The sequence below is a fragment of the Cydia fagiglandana genome, chromosome 1 (genome assembly GCF_963556715.1).
Source record: "Cydia fagiglandana chromosome 1, ilCydFagi1.1, whole genome shotgun sequence".
In the NCBI taxonomy this organism is placed as follows: domain Eukaryota; kingdom Metazoa; phylum Arthropoda; class Insecta; order Lepidoptera; family Tortricidae; genus Cydia; species Cydia fagiglandana.
In genome coordinates, this window is record NC_085932.1 from 1,298,995 (window position 1) to 1,319,044 (window position 20,050).

A 20,050-nucleotide genomic window follows, 5' to 3' on the forward strand; every position below is an offset into this window, starting at 1 on the left:
CTTCACCTGGACGGGGTAATCTGGGCATAATTCATTCAGACAAGCGTTTTACTACAGGTATTAGCGTTAAAAAATTAATTACAAGATCATTTGTGGCGTGGCGGGGGATGAGGCCGTGTTTTAACGAATTTAATAGGTAGTAAATTATAAAGTTTGGGCTTTTAATTATGATTAAAATGATAATTTAGTTATAAAAATAGTCGATCGCATTAATGTCTTAAACATCCCGCCTTCAAAATGGTGTAATTAATTTACTTAATTAACATATCGTTCGAAATCGAAAGTATCGAAACCACTGAAATATACATTAAAATACTTAAGAGATTATTTTTGTTTCTGGTACAAAGAATTAAAAGTACAACATTCATTATCTGAGGTCTGATTGTAGTCATTAATCGTTATAAATTAAATTACTTCAACCCGACTTAGCAGTTCATGTTTTTGCGTGAATTTAAAATTTAAGGTGCGAAAATTTAAGGTAATGGTTTTGAAGGTTTTTAATTGCATAATTGCTTTTAATTTAATGTCTTATAAAGAAAAAAAAACAATGCAACAACTTCAAAACTTTCTACACATAATAGTAAACAAAAGATACATTAAAATAGTTATTTGTTTTACAAGGGGGCAAAGTTGTTGTTTAACCGCTCGTGCTAATATTGATAGCCGAGCAAGCGAAAGATTCCAAAATTTAACCACGAGCGTAGCGAGTGGTTCGAAAAATGGAATCTTGAGCGTTGCGAGGGTTTCAAAGCACGAGGGTTAAACAAAATTTGCCCCCTAGTGAAACACAAAATTTTTCACCACACCAACCCGAAGCAACTATTAAATATAAAATATCGAACAAAATCAAACCGAATCAAATCCAAATGAATGTTATTAAATATTTATCATCCAAAATCATCAATTAGAAGTCAATTCTAGCAGCAAACATGAGAAAACAACTCAAAATTTGCATTTGATTACTTTGCCTCACATGTGAATAAAATGCAACTTTGCTATCGATTTTTGAAGTGCAAAGTAAGCCTTTCCGAGCTGGTGTGGTGAAAAATAAAATATCACATTTCTACCACATATTACCGCTGCTACATTAGCGGATATAGATACGCCACCACGGCCAATAAATATAAAACGATGGCCGGCCGGATTAATTCAGTTTATTGCATACACGGGCCGGGGACGGGCCTAAGCCGCGCAATACCGCTGAATGAAAGCGAAGGCCTTTTATACCAACTCTTCTTTGACGTTCCAATAACCTACACAATCAAAATAATATACATATTATTAAAGGTGGTTCGGTTTCCATACAAAAAAACAATTGTGTTTACGCTTTATTAAGTCAATACACTCATTCCACACTGTTATTACAAATTTATTTTTCTACTTTCGATTATTTGATGGAAACCTTTATTTTTTACATAAAAATGCAAAAAAATGATGAATGTATGAAAGATGTAACACCAAATAATATTTTTTGCGTGATTTCTGCATTAAACATAGTTTTTATTTTTTATTTTAACAGCTATTTTTTAAAGATATATGAGACAAACGACAGAGATATTTTAGAAACGTTTGTATTTTAGAAATATTTACTGATACAAATCTGCCAAAAATTGTTGGCAGAAAATCTATAACTCAAAATGTTCCGAGCTTTTACAATATTAATAAACCCAATCATTTCACTTAAAAATTATTAAATTTGAAACGTACTTTAAAAATCATGAACGTCCCCAGCATGATTTTATGAGTGGCCTACATTTTTAATCCATGTCAATATAAGTTAGAGTCTTGAACAAAGTTGAGCCGACGTCGTATTTAACTTTCATAATTTCGCAAAAGTGCCCCGGTGGGCCGTCCGCGAATCTTAAGAATTAGTTTTATTTCAATCTTAATTTCGTAATCACAGGTAATTTTATTATTATTATTTATGTCTGTCTTTTACAAATTCTCGGGACCATGGGGTTCCGGGCATTTGGAAGGCGTACGTGGGGCCGGAGTCAACACGTACAGGCCCCTTGTAATAAGACAATTTACTCTAAATGTAATAATGTGACACCAACCGACGATTATCCCTGTTTGCGCTATAGTAGTGCACCCAAGGACAAGCCCCGGTTAGCCCTATTGTAAGAAAAGGTACAAAAAGAAACCGGGCTATTGCGTTGAGTTGCTAGTGGGCTAGTAACCGGGACTATGGAGGAGACTATGGCACCTGCCCTGTTCATATGTTAAAAAACATGAAAAAATGGGCCAGGTGACTCGCCAACTCACAATATGGGTCCCCGAAAACGGCCGCTCGCACGAAGCGACAAGGGCACAACATCACGTGAGCGGCTCAGGGCGTGGAGAGGTGTGCACCGCTTTCTACCCAGTGGCTGTAAGCAGCCACTGTGCCAACTCGCGTCTTAGGCATGTTTCACTTCCGCCCTGCGAGCATATAGCTCTGACACCCCACTCTGGACGGCCGGTTAAGGCAAGCCAGAGGTGAGAGTCCTGCGGCCCCTGCTCAGTGTTCACTCCAGCCAGCCAATGAAGGCAAGCTGGAGAGAGGGGCCTGACCTACTCTCGGGGGTATGGGACCCAAGGGACGTCACTTCCCATTCAGCTCGCCACAAGCTGCCCTGGGGGCTTATTATTATTATTATTGTGTAAGCAGGCAGGCAGTTGTGACAACTGATATTGCCTGTATCCAGTAATCATTAATAGTTATCGTTGACAAGTAGATGTATTGATGTGTCTGTCTAATTTATTTTTAAATTGGTTCACATTTATTAATTTTTCATTTCGTTCCGGAGAAAGTAATAAATAATTAATAAATAATTTATTTACTAATGAATAAATAATAAATATAATAAATATGTATGTCCCAAGTAATACACAGCAGTTTTTTCGAGTTTCATACACGTAAACACGACTTTACTACATTATACAGGTTTTGAGTGAGAGAGGTATAATAAAGTAAACTTTTTAATTCCTAAAAAATAAATACGAAACAAAGTTGACACGTATCTGTACATTGTACATTCCATTTTACCATTATTACAAAAGGAAACTAAGTCAAACAAATCATTACCACAAACAAATAGTACATTTCGATGCTAGTGCGGAAGGTATGTCATTACTTCACGAGTACCGAGATATCTTGCCACGAGCCGCAGGCGAGTGGCAAGACTCGGGACGAGTGAAGAATGACATTTCCGCACGTGTATCGAACGACGTTTTTTAATACAGTTGCGAAAAAATAAGAAAAACATTGTTAATCGTACACTAAACAAAAGTGGTAACAGTGACAGCTCGGCTAGACGTCGTCTTTAAGTATATTATATCTATGGGCGTTTGGCAGCTATTCCGTTCCATTCAGTCAACTTATTAAGAACGGAATTTTCAATATTGAATATTAAAAAATAAACGTGTTATATTGATGAAGAGGTAAGTAATTAAATATGAAATATGTAATATTTTTCGTATTCTTACATTAACGGTAGGTTTTTATGCTGATTACGACGTTTAAAGGAAACTAATATTAACACTCATCAATAAGTAGTCGTGAATTGGAACAAGTATAAATTTAAAAAAATTGGAAAAGTAAAAAGCACTAGTTCGAGATAACCAACTTTCCGCACGCTAAACAGCTACGTAAAGTAGCACTTTTTGAGCAACTGTATTAAAAAATATATTTTTTAAATTATTTCACCCATGAATTAAAACTAGCCGCACAGCCGCCCTATTCGAACTTTAAGATAAGTCAAATATTACGACTAGATACGATATGGATTATATATGTTAGTGTCAAAAATGACGTTATTGTTTGAAGAAACGTTACATTCCCATTTTTGTATTCCATATAATTCCATCTTTACATTGAACAGATCGATCCATTCCGCATTCGCATCGTTAATATGAGCACACTAGAATATAATAAGGTATTTTCCTTTATGAAAACAGTCTCACAATAATTGCTATACGGCTCTTGACTCGGCCAATCGGCCGGCCTGCCGGCCCGGCCACTCGACCGGCTCTTACCTGGCCCGGACTCCTTTTACTATAATTGGACAATGAATAATACAAAAGCTTGTTATTGTCCGAAACCGGAAATAAATAAATGTTCGCCGTCTCGGCTTTAAAGAGCTTCAGAGGAATAAAGAATAGTTTTCGTGCACAAAGTTAATGATGTTCTTTTTTGTAGACTAGTGCGGATGTTGTTGGTAATGCAGCTTTACATTTTTAATGCATTCTTTAATTCTAAAATAGTTTAATATAGTATAAAATAGTTTAGTATAGTTTGGTTTATAGAAACCGAATTCCAATTTAGTGACATTTTATGTAGCTAAGATATTGGTCAATTGACAAAAATTATATAATTTTAAGTCATTTTAAATTTGAAAATATTAAATGATTAATCAATTAGTTTTTTGGCAGCTAAATAAAAAACGATGTTTATAATTATAAAAAACGATATATTCTTTTACATTAAACCTAATTATACTTTAAAAAATTCAAAAGGCAAACAAGCAGAGTAATTGCACAAATAGAAAACCCACAAATACAATTTTAATTGGATTTAAATGATATAAGAAAAGAGCCAGAGACAAATTATTTCTGTTTTATTTTGCTTTTTCTGTAAAAGTAATTCCATATTCTACGGCGTAGGTGCTTGCTAGTGCTACGACGATGCTACATAAATGCTACGAAAGTTACGAAGCGCTACGTCACCGAAATCAACGGAATATCAACTGTATTTTCGTCGATATTAGACACAAATTACAATGAATTGGCCAAAGTATAGTCATCCAATTCACTGCAATAATGCTAACAGATGGCGTTCTATAACTTCCATTGTCCGGCGTCAGTCTGCGCGACTGTGCGGAACGTGATCTACGGGATCTGGGGTTAATATAGTAATCACGACTTAAGGGGTGTTCACACTTTTTTTATTTAGTTACCAATTTTTTATTATGAGGAATCTTGCGTTACTTTTGTGAGGGGGTGTATAGCCAGGAAACTAAAAGCAAATAAAAGATATGGTAATGAACACTGTGCGAAATTTCTGACGGAAGATATGGCCGTTGCGCGTGTTATTACGTTTTATCTAATTACTCTTTTGTTTAAAATTTTGCTCCCCAAACCCCTCGGATAAATAACTAGCTATTTTATACCAAAATTATACTGCTATGGTGTGCAACAACTGAAAATAAATGAAATTCAGACATGGTTTTTTTTTTTCTATAGTACCAACTTGATTCTGTTATGTTTTTGTTTGGAATCTGCCCTAAAAAGTGTAGTTTCCGTAACATTCGTTTTTCCTGGCATTTCCCATTGATTAAAGAATATAAAGCTTAAACTATGCGTGAGCCCCCTCTTAATAAATATTATTTTAAAAAGTCGTCAGAAGTAGCCGACAAAGTAACAACATGTATTCCACTCTAAATTAAACTAAAATGCCTCCTACGTTTCTTTTGTTTCCTATATAGTATTAAGTCATAATGTATTTTCGTTAGCCATAATTTGGTTTTTCTCAGAAACGCGTAACTTTTCAGGATTGCCCTAAAACAAACGTAACCTAACCTATCTATAGGATCGAAAATCCTGAAAAGTTAACGGTGTCAGATAATTCAGACACCGTTAACTTTTCATCATTGTCATAATTGACAAATGATAATCTGACAATCATTACATTATGACTTTCAATAATTATGTCAAACAAAGGGATTCGAATCCGACCTCCTATTCAACTGTTATCAATTATCTTACAATCCCCATTATTTCAATAACCGGCCAAGGTGGGTCAGTAAATAACGGGCTCATAACTACAGCTTACCGCCGAATTTATCATTCGGACCGCAGAGTTGGGCCACTTAATTGAAACACAAATAACTAGGTGTGATCGGGCGATGGAGAGATTACACTGGCGCAGAGAATTTAATGGGTAGAGGTTTGACTGTGTATGTAGTGCATAATAACTTTCCTTCGTATTTTTTATGGAAACGTACGAACGTGTCTTGCTATTCCAGACAGTCTCGGTTTTAAAAGTACTGTTGAAGTACTGTTGACTGAAGTATACAGTATACATAGTTCGTATTTATAGTATACGATCGTTTCCGAGAAAATACGAAAGGAAACAATTATGCACTACATCTGTATTGTGTGAATGATGACGCAACAGTTAAGAATAAATAAATAAATATTTTGGTAGGCAGAAATAGAGCAATAGATGTCATAATTATACTAAAGAAAAAATGAATGAATGACAGCCCTCAAGTGGTGGAGGCCGGATTCGAACCGGCATCCGCCCGGCTAACGCCCTAGACCTCATGAATACGCCGTCACGGCGGTTACCGTAAATTATATCTAAATGATGTCATTTTGTTATCGTGCGTCTCGCTCACGCCAAAACATGTACATACAAGTTCGAGCGTATTTCATCACGTCATCACACCACAGACAAAACTGCAAGTTCATATTAAAAATAAGAAAGATATAAAAACGTCTTTAGGCGCAAGTATCATATTTAATCATTGGACATTTTAATAATTTCATTTGCAGCCAAATCTCTGCACTACTGTATTATCTGTGTCTGAGCCGGTTCAGAGCTGTTTAAACCTAACAAAGGGCGCGAATGTTAAGTGCCCCGGGTCCTTAGGCCAGAATAGTTTAATGAAAAGTGCTTAAGCCTGCATTTGAGACGCTCAAGTGTATAAAAATCGGAGAAAACGGAATTGAATTCTGTTTAGTCTTGTCAAAGAAAACTCGATGTTGACTTTGTACAAAGAACAGTGTTTTTCATATTGTTTCTTTCATTTAAATTGCCTTGCTTTTAGAGTACCGTACAGAAAAGAGACAAAGTATACTCATTTATTAGGTCCGGCTGCTTTCTAAAGTGTTTTTTATAAAAAAATACAATCCATAATTAGATCATTTATGTATATTTATCCCATCTTACTAATCCATACGAAAGTCAAAATGACAAATAAAAAAAAAATAATTAATTAAAACTGCCCGAAACTTTCGCGATTTTTTTCATACTCGAGGTTTTTATGAGCCAAATGTTTAATATTTTTTAGGAATCTCTTTCAACACTAATGGAGTGGTATACAAACTTAAAGTCAACCCGAAGTACCTAGGTGAATATCTTACAAAATTCCTTTACATATTTAATTACCCACCAGTGAAGTTAATATAAAGGCTGTAAAAAAGGATCCCTCTAATTCTAGTACAAAACCCGGTCTTAACCCTCATTTTATTGGACCCTAATCTACCCTTCGAATCCAAAAGGGCACATATCCCTAAAGAACCAGCGAAGGAAATTACTTTTTAGTTTGGGGTACTTGTAATGCCCTCCAAGCAGTGTCGAAGGCCCTTATGGCATTGTTCGTTAGGCTAAAGCTGCCTAGCTTAATTGGAATCTTTTAAAGTTTACCCGGGCAGTAAAAGCTCCGGATTGAGCAGTCCCTTTACAAGGATTTAGGTGAAACTATGTACGTGTGTTTGTGTGTTTGGCTTTTGGCTAGAACGACTAGATCGTGACTAAGAACGGGCTTTTAGACCATGAAGATTAGATAGGTATATATATAGGCTAATCAACTTTTAGAACCGTATATTTTATCACGATGTTTTAAAAACTTTTTAGTATATATCATTTAATTCCTATTGATACTGAGTTTTCTGTAAATGTTTAAAATAATTTTAACAGTGATGACGCAGATTTCCTATAGGTATTGGTTAATACTGTTAATAGTTTCATAGGTAGGTATGAGAAGTTTTAAATCTTGCCTGCGTTACAGGGTCAGATTTTAAAATGTTTTTCTACTCCCGTACTTTTATTTGTCATTTAAAGGGTCGTGCACACACCTTTAAAACCCTACCTTATAGTTGTCAAGAGAAGTCTTTAGTCTATTCCCCAAAAAAGAATTTGTGCATACACGCAGTATCTTTTTGGCGATTTTACGATACTTCGTGTAATGACCACTTCAAAAAATATTGAATGAAATGCAGTGTAACCTTATTTTAAATGTCATCTCTGACAAATAAGTGAACCATAGACATATTTTTGTTTTTTTTTTTTTCATACTCTCATTCATTCTTTTCCCGCCTGTACCCTCCATTTTTGCTACTTCTTGAATTAAAAAGATTTGTTAAATTTTCAATTTTATTTCAAAGTAAGTGCTTGGTCGTAGAAAAAGCATTGTATGCAACGTTGTTTAACCGAGAATGCTCGTGGCGTCTTTATTAACAATTTTCGGCTTCGTCTCAAATTATTACTCGCGCAACTCGCCTTTTTGACCTCTCTTAAACAACGGTTGCATAAAATACTATTACATAAAATTATTATATTAATATCTTTATTCATCATTCTTCTTAGGCTAGGGTTTTTATAATATGAATATAAAAGTAAAATATAAAAACACTTACAAAACAATAAAAAATACATATTAATTATTATTACATATATAAAATAAAAACGCACACGGATACAGGTCACATAAATTAAAAAGGCAATATGATAACATTAATTTACCGAAATTATGATACATAGGTAAGGTAAGTATGTATAAAGTACAAAACTCGAATAAAAACAAAAAGTTTAGTTTATTCTATGATTCCCAATGTATGTCACCTAGTTCGTCCTAGTACAATATTTTAACATACATATAGTTTATGGCTCGGAAACTTAAGCGATTTTATTCGAGAAGTCTACTTCTTACGCACGATTATAGAGGTACCTACCCACTGTGTGAAATTACCAAAAAAGAAATATCTATTCTGGTACAGTAGGTAACCAAAAATATGTTGATCAAATTTTATTGAGCAGAATATAGGACCGGCCGGCGACAGCAGAGCAGAATAATAACATTATAAATTATTTTCACGTTCGGCAATAAATTGATTCAAGAAGAATATCATATTGAACATATTTAAGTTGATTTAGATGATTTGTAAAATACCTACAAAAATTAAAACATAAAAGTACATGTGTTTTGCAAACTAAGAACTCACTTTCATACATTCTACAGCTCACCTACTCAAAGGTCATAAGCATAAGCGTCACGTCAACTCATGACACATCTTCTTCTTAGTCGGTACACTCTTGCCAGAGTGGTCGTGGTCATCATTGTAAATCTCGATGAGTGATGATCTTGCTAATACGGCGCCATTCGTCGCGGACTGCAGCTTTCCGGGTACATTCGTAAACCGAGCACTTAGGTGCGGCCTTGATCTGGTCTGTCCATCTCATTGGTGATCTACCACGTGGCCTGCTGCCTTCGACCTTTCCCTGCACTATGAGACGCTCTATGGAGTCATTACCACGACGAGAAACATGACACATACGTCCTTTCTAAAGGGTATGATGCAGGGTTGCCAAAAACTCGACGCCACCGTCAGCCGCGCGTTAAATCACGAGAATTTGCTCGCGACGCGTCCGGCAGATAGCCCGACCCCGTGGTCCCCACGGCCCACAAACAGTGACCGTTAGTAAACCCTATCACAAGGAAATAATGTCTACTACAGGTCAGCCAAGTGTGATGTTATACATGTGAATAACTTCACTGATTTATGGAAGTGCATTAAACGCTTTTGGTTTCAGCCCTGATTTTGTTACGGATATGCTGATGGTTTATGTTTTATGAAATTAGAAGGTATTTTTGGAGTATTCATTTTAAACTTATCATTATTAGCGCAATGTTTAAAAGACTAGTGTCGACATAGGTAATAAGCTCGTAGCTACGAATTAGCAATACAATCGCCATATGATTGTCAGACGACAAATACAGGCATTGTGGTAGGTAGGTACGAGTCGTCGGCGCGTGTCTGTTGCAAGAGGAATTAGCCGCCATTGTGGCCCGTAGGGTTGCCGACAAACAGATGTTATATTTTTTTTTATTGTACTACATACATATGTCATAATTCATATCTTTGATAACCAAGGTATAGTGTTGTTATCAGCTAATTCAGCCATATCTTATTCATTATTTAATTAAATTATAAATTAACGTAAAATTACTAATTTAAAAAACAGTATTTCAAAATATATGCTCGTTTTACACCTGATGGCTTCAACAAATGTATTAAATAAGTATAGAGTTGGCAAAAATTGCAGAAATAAATCCGAAAAATCGTTAATTTACCAAATTGCCAAAAGGCCATGCGAAAGGCTAGGCGAAAGAACGAATAAAAAAGGCTTTCTTAATGCCATAATAACTGCATGTTTTAGAATAATATGAAATCCATGTTCAACCCTGCACGCCGCCGGTCCATATCTGCCCTACGCTCCATATCGGCTCCGCTCCCGCTGCCGCGCCCGCTTCCGCCCATGGCCGCTAAGCACCGCTCCGGCGGAAGTCCTATGTCTCCAGGACAGTTATTTACTGTTGATCTCGATCTGTCCAGTTAAGTACGTTCGTAATACAATGGCACGGCTCTGGGTGTCACCCCGCACCACAATGGTGTTTGTGAAAGGGTGAGTGGATGTCGGTTACATCGTTTACGTGAGAAGGCATTTTGGGTTCTCTTGTGGTACAAATAGCATGGTGGATGTAATTGGGTCAATTTTCAAATAGGCATTTTTTGCTGTCCCACGGCTAAAACTCGAAGTCCATAGGACTAAAAGACTGGGTATGTATATATTTTCACTCAGTGTATTATAAGCTTTAAAAATCATGCACAACTGTACCTAAAATATTATTTGTTCCTGACAAAATCGCATTTGAAGTTCCAAAAACGGCGAAATTTGCCGTTTTTCGCGTGTCCCAGTGGCGGCATAGCGCAATAAAAAAAATCATAACTTTGTATGTAGGCAACCTATTATAAAGAACTTTGTATTTCTATAAAGAGCATTTTCTAGAGAATTGATTTAATCATATTGATAAATTAATGCGTTATTTAATAAAACCAGGGAAGCCTTTTTATCGCTGTCCCGCGTCGCACCTGTTTTGTTATGACTTAAATATACCCCCTATAATCTTCTTTGTCTATTGAATAACGGTTAGATTAAATTTACGACGCAATAGTGCGGTTAGTTGGGCATCGATTGACATCAAATATAGACCCGGAAACAGTTTAATTTATTTAAAAACAGATAAAAATCTCTTTCGATATATTTTGGTACGACTACAATGACATTTGTATGGACGCTTAATACGTTGGTACATAGTTGGAATAAAAATGTTTATTTTATAATAATAGTTGCAAATATAGTGTTAAAATATATAGTAAAATAAATAAGTGAATCGGTTGTTTTGTGTAGGAAATATCGCTAAAAAATATTATTAGCGACATGTCGTGACATTTGTATGGCGACATTTATACGGCTATTTTGACCGTATAAATGTCGATTGTGGCATACAAATGTCGACATAGTGCCATACAGATGTCGAGAAGGTGTCATACAAATGTCGTCAAGGTCTTATAAATGCAACAAAAATAATAAATAGTAGCATATACATGTTGATACTGCCATATAATGTCGAAAAAATGCCTTATACATGTCAAAAGCGCCTTACAAATGGCTAAATAGTGTCATACAAATGTCGATCTTTAAACGTCCATATCTAGCTAACTATAAAAAGTACAGAGGTGCCTCCTACAGTATATTTTTTGTTGTGAAGAACCCTTCCTAAAACGATGATTATAAATCGGATTTTTCAAAAATAAAAGATTGCCATACAAATGTCGAAAAAACACCCTCTTCAAAAATTGACCCAATTGGACTGAGCACTAGTACTTTTTGTTAATTACATATACTTATAATGCTATAATATACGGGATTCGGGTCGTATAAAGGGGTAAGTTTGAGTGACATGAAGTTAATATCATCAGAGTGCCATTAAGTTTTTTTTGAGCGCCAAATGTACCTTTTGCGTATATAGGCACCACTTATGAGAGTTGTGACGTCGCGTTAGACTAAAGACCTCAATGTTGACATTTTTTTAAACTTTCTAAATGAAAAAACAAAACTAAAGCGTTCGATTACATTAAATTTCTAATAATAATAAATTGTGTAGCAACTGATATTTCAATATTTACACATCAATTTTCTCGATCATTATAAATTTGATCTGTATAAAAATTCAATAATTATACTTATTCAATATGTAATAATCATAAATTATTCAGATTATTATTAGCTTAAGATTATATTATTATATTCATAAGTGCTTGTTGCTAAGCCTACTTGAATAAAGAAATTTTAGATTTTTTAAATCAAGCAAGTTGGCTTCGTGATGATCATGTACCATGAGCATCATAATGTGACGCTGTGCCCACTTATGTAACGTAATAGTAAGTAATAGTACCTACATCAACCAAGGCCCACAAATCGGCTTCTCACAGTATTCTATTCCACATCGAAAACCTGGCAAGACTTTCCCTCAAAACCTACGTTCTCCAAGAACCACTTTCACTTTTTAATTTAAGCTTAACTAAGTTTCTCCATCTCGCCCTTGTCTACACTCGGTGGCAAATTAAATTGGGGGTGTGTTGACCCCTTGAGATGGGAGCGGCTGACAGACGCGCCTAAAGAACTACGCGCGCTGTCTAACTAGCCGTGAATATCTGGCCCTTTTATTATGGCGAAATTAAGACGAAAGTGGACGAACGCCCCGATACCGCCTTTCCATACAAACGTACCCCATTTTCCTCTCTGGTTATTAACATTATTGAAAATATTTTGACTTAATTGGATGTAAAAGAACCACAGGCAAGCCCCTTCGTTTGAATTTATTTTTACGATTTTTATGAGTTAGACTAAGCATTTAAAATTTTATATATTTATACTTAGTGGACGCGATGACCCAAAATGAGTCTTGGCCTCCAACACAAGAGCACGCCTCTTTGATAGGTCCAGGCCCCAGGGCTATAACCCCGAAAATCGAAGTTCGCAAATTGCGGGCATTTTTCTCTGTCACTCTAATTACGCCTTCATTGGAGTAAAAGAGAAAGATCTCCGCAATTCGCGATTTTCTGTTTTCGCGGTAGCCGCTCTGAACGGTATCCCGCCAGCTTTCGCAGACGCCGAGCTCACGGAGATCTGCCCAATCTTTTAAAATTTTATATGGAACTGGTTTTTCGCTCCTTACTTTTATAATAATCAAAACATCGAAAAAGTCAAACGAAGGGGCATGGTCGAAATTCAATAAAAAAAATATTGTGTAATAATGTTTTCCGTAACATCAATATCCATGGAGGAAAATGGGGATTACGTATGTATGGGGAAGCAGCCGTCCACTTTCAAAATTGTACTAACATACACAAACCGTTAGTAGAGCCTATTTCGTAGCTATAAGGTTGAAAATTGACGACTGTTTGTGGCAGCGATGTAGTTTTTAGCGACATACGGCGTTTTGAGTAGTGGTTGATTCGCTAATCATTCCCTTGTGTATTGTGATTGCGGGAAACCATTAGAAGGATCTTAAAATGGAGTGTTGTTATGTATTAGTGTGATGCAATGATAGAGTTTTTTTTTAAAGTGTTTACTGGCAAATATCGAATTTAGCAATATGCCAAAGAGAATTTGTAAAAATTGCAAAGTTCCCATGAAATCATGGTATTTTGTCCTGCACTTTTATTGCCAAACATTATGTAGACAGTTAGTTTCGTTTTCTAGGAAGTCACTTCACTGCAACATCAATAATTTTGATTCAAAATATGTCACAACTGTCACAAGCATGTTTCATTCGGCTACCTCACACCCTCGCTAAATAGTCGTGACACCGCGCTCAATAGTAGCACGTTTTCAGAAGATTACTCCATTAATATTTATAAGCTTTCAGTAGGTGCCTTCTTAATATTATTTACCTTTCGAGCACATGAAGTTATAAATATGTGAACAGGTTTCGTAAAAACGCACCTTGTTTTCGGTTATGAGGTAACGCGTGTTATTTTTATTTTCCTTGTGTTGTGTACTTCAGACGCTTGGGTGTATTCATTGAATATATTTGATGTACGCCTTATTGATTTCGTCTGTAACAAAGATATATGTAACTCCGTATACCTAAGATGAATAAAGTCTAAGGAAAAAACGTGCCTCGGAAATCAAAATAAGTTATTCTCGAATATATGGTGCCGCACCTTTGGCCTATACTCAGTTAAAGAACTTCTTCTTCTTCCAGTGCCATCTCCTAGAGGTCGGCTATCATGAGGGCTATACGAACTTTAGACACAGCTGCGCGGAATATGTTTGAACCATGTTCGGAGATTTTTGAGCCACGAGTTACGTCTTCGTCCGGATGATCTTTTCTCTTGGATCTTTTTGTTTACACGGCTTAAATAAGCGAAGCATAGCGACATCTACCGTAACAATGTTCTAACTGAACGGTACCGGGGTCCTAAGTTATATTATATGTTACAGTGAATTCACCAGTAACAATGGACTAAACCATACAAAAATATTTTTTTATCAACCCGATACGTTTGCTAACGACACTACAGGAAAACTGTAAAAAATCACTGCTTCGTTGAAGATTCGGTAGCTCAATTGATTAAGAACAATCGGACCGGTGTTCCAAAAGCTCTCAAGTTCGTATCTTGTCCCAAGCTCTTTAATTTAAAAATTTGTAGAATCGTTCGCATACGTATCCGCTTGATTTAGAAAAAATTAAACATGTAATTATATTTCCAAGTATTCCACAGATAGATTACGGGTCCTCACGAAATCGTTGCCTTGTGACGTTATCTTTACCTCATTAGTATAAGGTCTTGACTTTGTCAATGTTAAGTACAAGTACATTCATATTTACGCAACACGAAATAGGCAAAGCTAGAGGTCCCCACGGCCCCCAATTATCGCGACGTTATTACGCCCCTAATTGTTGTTGTACGACTTCGAGCCAACCCGGGGGATTTTGCTGTTAATTAAAACGTATTGATGTATGTAGCCTTAGAAGAGGCTTAGTTAGTTGATTATTCGGTGTTAAAACTGCCATGAATTTTCTTAATTATAAGTTAATTTATAACATTTCTTTAAGTAGTAATTTAAGTCACAAAATGGCAGACCCTCAACCTCAAACTGACACACGTCATTCATTCATCATGTCATCTGCCAGTGTCTAAAGACACGTATTAAGGCAGGGACACGCTTATCCCACGTACGCAACGTTATGCAATGCATTATGACATCTGAATCCTGAAATTATGCTTAGAAACATACTTGTCATGCGTTGCGTTGCGTATGACAAGTATATGTTTCTTTTCTAAGCGTACAAATTTCAGTGTTCAGATGTCATAATGCATTGCATACGTTGCGTACGTGGGATAAGTGTGTCCCTCGCCTTAGGATCAATAAATGTCACTTTTGTCAGTGACAGATTTGAGATCAGATCTATACCTAATTAAGATCGAAGTAATTCATGACCTGTTATTAAAATCAGAATATGCCTGACAGTCCCTACGAATTTATTTACAATAGAACCTTTGTTATCCGAACTAATTGGGACATCGACTAGTTTGGAAAAGTAAAAGTTCGAATAGTCAAAATGTGGATTTTTTGGGACAAATAAAAATGGCCAGACCATTTTTGTTTGTCTTAAAAAATCCACATTTTATATCCACATAATGCAGACACAGACAGAAATTTCAAGAATCGTCACTTTGTTTTTGCAAGCGGATTTTGTTGATTTATTTTTGTTCAAACTAAATTTAATAGTGCTAGATAAACTACTTACTCTATGTATAGATACTACAATATATATGTTTAAAGGACTTTGCCGGCACATAACAAGACAAGCATCCAGAAATTGAATTCTATACATTTTCCGCTCACATAGGCGCACTAAGCACCTAAGAAGCATATAGTCGGATGTCACATTGAATACAGCTCTAATCTGTAGTTCGACAGGGTGGTATCTTAATACAAGTGTCACATTAGTTAGGTCCTTGTGTGTGTACAGGTAGTGTCTTCGACATATTCGGGACCGTCGGACCGACAAATTTCATTACGGCTCAGACGTAGAATGGGCGACCGGGCGAATAGTGTGGGTGTTCGGCGTTGTAGGTATACGTAATAAGAATAGATGTGGGCTTCCTGTCTGTCTAGTAATTCTGGTATATTGTATACCTAATGTGGATATAGTTGATAAGGATATTAAGGTGTTGCATAGGTATTATAATGGCTATGTCATGCAAACTGTAGGTTAATACCCGCGACAGACAGATAGACACGTTAGAAAACTTCAAAATTTACAGGAATCAAAGAAAACTTTCTTTTTGAAAATGGAAAATTTAGATTCCCATACAAAAATGTAAAAAGTTTCCGATTTTTTTTTTTTGGATGCGCAAGATAAGTTGCGCATGAAATATCACGCGACGCTTGATTTATTTAACTCCTCATAAATGTATATACATATATGTAATATAAATGAAAATAGATTAACTCTAATAAATATCGAGCGTAGCTAATTGACTCGCCTGACTACATGTTTTCACTACTTGTGTTTACTATTCAAATTAAATCGAACGTTTTACTTAACAACAGTAACGAGCCATTAACAATTTACATCTTCGTCGTTGAAAACAACCCAATTTGATACAAAGCAAACGAAAATAAAAAATTATGAAGACAGAACCAATTATTTCCAATCCAAACTACAAAGCAAAACCACGAACGTCTCATAAAACGTCGAGCACAATTCATTAAAACCTTACCGCGCTTAAAATTTCCTGAATCGCTACAATAATAATTATTAATCCTATTACACTAATTAGGCGGTCCATTAACACTAATAACGCACCCTCATTACGATTGCATTGAAAAAGGCTGTGTAAAATCCAAGTTTAACGAGCAATTAATGCGTTCGACATGGCCAATTAGGGAAAGCGTAATGGCGAAACTATTACGGAAGGAAACCGTCTTAAACTTTGCAGGCCGGCCGATGCATTTTTGGATGTGAGCCCAAATAACTTGTTGCTCGAGCGGGGGGCGACCTGTTGCGCCCGGCCTATGGAGCTCTGCCATTTTTGCCCGTCCCGGCAAATACATAATGAATGCTCATGCCAACGTTGAACGCTTAGCCCCGCATTGTTCGCTGGCTTTCGGTAGTTCGTAGGAAATTGCACTCGTAATAGTCCGGGGGCCGATTGTGCCGTTTTATTTATAAGCTCCTTAATATTTCCCTCGCGTAAAGAATACTGTAAAATATAAAAGGCTCGCACAATAAACGTTTTCAGGGTTCGAGCGTCTATTTAGTGAGGGATTACGTATTCAAAAAGGGCGACGTGTTTTTACGCGTTCTACTTATGAAAAACATGAGATTATATTTCAAAGAGAAAATGTACGTGTACTTAAAGCCGATTATGTTTTCGTACTAAATCGAATATTACTTGGAATCGTAAGTGATGTAGGCGTAAGTATATTATTGTGAATAAAACTCATATTTGGCATTTAATATTGAAATGCTTTCCATGCCGCCGTACCCCAGCCGTATGCGTGATCGCTACCGAAGTGGTAATAAAAAACACAGCGGAAGTTGTGTTAACAGTCACTTATTGAAGCTCTTGTATTTCCTAATGAAAATAGGTACCTAATCCAAACTATTATTAACTGAATTGTGCGCATGACGACGGTCATTAATGTCATTATACCGGGTGTGTCCTGTAATATGAGTAAAAAATTTAACTGTAGGCTGTACTCCGCATACTGATCAACATTTGTTCAGCGACTTTTGAAAATAACTTGTACTTTGATTTTTAATAAACTTTAAAGGTTATTCAAAAAACGCAATGTATTGCGAATTTTGTTATGTTTAAGGCTTGACAAGCAACGTCAATCACAATGATATGGCGTGGCGATGGCGTCCATTGAAGATAATATTTATTTTGTATGAAAAATAGGGAGTCTAAATACTTCATAATTTTTAAAAGTTGTTGAACAAAACCGTTTGAGGAGTAAAATCTATGTTTTAATTATTTGCTCATGTTACAGGCCACACCCGGTATAATAACACCTATTGTTAAATAATGACCCAGAGTCCTAACATTTCAAAGTTTTAGGCTCCTATGGGGTATATAAGGTACTTATATAAGGTCTGGAGGGCAATTCGAACTAAAAATCTTGTCTTACATGTAAAAATCTTCTATAGGACATCGAGCCTTACAAAGTTAAAACACACTAAGTGCAGCAAATAAAGTACAACTAAAGCACACACGGCCACAGCCACTGTTCCGAAGTTAATTCGAAAATCAACCAATTACATTAGTGTTGCCGAACTACTTGTTTCGCCAAGTTTAGTCTAGTCTGTCTAAATAGTGTAGTCGGTTAGTATTGTGCGCACTTAGTTTTTGTTCGGTTTAGTTTATAATAAACTTTGTTGTAGAGTTTGCCTCTAAAAGTTTGCGGATTTTTTTCATTATATACCTAATGAAATAAAGTTGTTATTGCAAAGGCCATGCAGAAACTCCTTCGATCCACCCTGGAATTAAAAGAAATGGCCCTAACGTTGAAACACAAAGAACCAGTTTAATACCGGCTGAATACACTCATCAATAGACCCCGAGACAGGCCGAGAATGAACATGCTGCTTCCTTCTCGTCTCGCTCTTACTTGCCTCGTCTCGTCCTTCTCCGACTGGGTCGGAGCGGTGCTGAGCGCAAGGCAAGAACCTCTCGACGAGTGTTTACTGGACAGCTGGCATGACGTGTTTTGTTCTCCATGTTCCAGGGCGCGTCCTCGAGCCTGGTGGTGAAGTTCGCAGACACGGAGAAGGAGCGGCAGCTGCGGCGCATGCAGCAGATGGCCGGCAACATGAGCCTGCTCAACCCGTTCGTGTTCAACCAATTCGGCGCCTACAGCACCTACGCGCAAGTCATCACTGAGCAGGTACTTTTACGAAAGACAGAAGGTCTCTTGTTACTTTTCTAATGACTGAGGATCGCGACCAAATGAAGTCACTGTTTTGTGCAATAAGGCTCTCCATTCTGCATGATTTTCCTCCGTCTTAATAATTGACGCCTGTAGGTATAGATCCCTGGTAGGCCTTCTTTGTCTACCCAGAGGTCGGTGAATGTCTACTACTCCGTCTTCCGTAGTCAGTATTAGGTAGAGTTTTTTTTTCATGGACGTTTGAAACAACAATCATACAGCTGTAATCAGTTTGTGTATTTACTTATTTAGTATAGCAATCGCCGCTTGTTTTATTTGGACTTCAATTTGTCAGTAAAGTTATCATGTCTTTTCCAGCAACAAGCAGCCCTGATGGTAGCAGCGACGGCGCAAGGCTACATCAGCCCCATGACGGCGCTCGCGTCGCACGCGCTCAACGGCATGGCCAACTCCGTGGTGCCGCCTGCTTCTGGTAACTACACTACTATATAGAGCGCCATACTACACACTAGTACCAGTATACTATATCAGCCATGTAATCTGGCCTCCCACGCGCTCAACGGCATGGCCAACTCCGTGGTGCCGCCTGCTTCTGGTAACTACACTACTATATAGAGCGCCACACTACACACTAGTACCACGTCAGCCATGAGCCATGACGGCTCACCTCCTTGGAGGATATAACCAACGGAGACGCCATGTCTAAAATTTTCGGTACAAAATAGTCTGCCGTTTTTTGCGGGGGAGGGGCACATCAAATGTATAGGTACGTCATGTCAGATAAACGTCAGTCCATACATATGGTTGACATGAGGTTGACCATTGGCCGCCTATTTTCGACAGAGGGGAACGCCTGTTAATGGCGGCTCCATTGTTAATTACTCCGAGCTCACCTCCCACGCGTTCAACGGCATGGCCAAATCCGTGGTGCCGCCTGCTTCTGGTAACTACACTACTATATAGAGCGCCACACTACACACTAGTACCACATCAGCCATGAGCCATGACGGCTCACCTCCCACGCGTTCAACGGCATGGCCAAATCCGTGGTGCCGCCTGCTTCTGGTAACTACACTACTATATAGAGCGCTACACTACACACTAGTACCACTATACTACATCAGCCATGACAGCTCGCCTCCTACGCGCTTAATGGCATGGCTAACTCCATGCTGCCGCCCTTCTCTGGTAAATACACAGAACATTATCCGTATGAAACATAACTTTTCATCCTCTGATTGCTTTTTT

At 37.1% G+C, this 20,050-nt stretch overlaps 1 protein-coding gene across 7 annotated transcripts in view; it reads left to right on the top strand.

Annotated features, from left to right (window-relative positions):
• LOC134670168 (CUGBP Elav-like family member 4) overlaps window positions 1–20,050 on the top strand; it is a 797,956-nt gene that overhangs the window by 770,646 nt on the left and 7,260 nt on the right. For all 7 annotated transcript variants that reach the window (XM_063527978.1, XM_063527899.1, XM_063528142.1 and 4 more), the window contains 2 exons: window positions 18,641–18,799; window positions 19,160–19,274. In XM_063527978.1, the coding sequence (XP_063384048.1) occupies window positions 18,641–18,799; window positions 19,160–19,274 (274 nt within the window). The remainder of the gene's footprint in view (window positions 1–18,640; window positions 18,800–19,159; window positions 19,275–20,050) is intronic.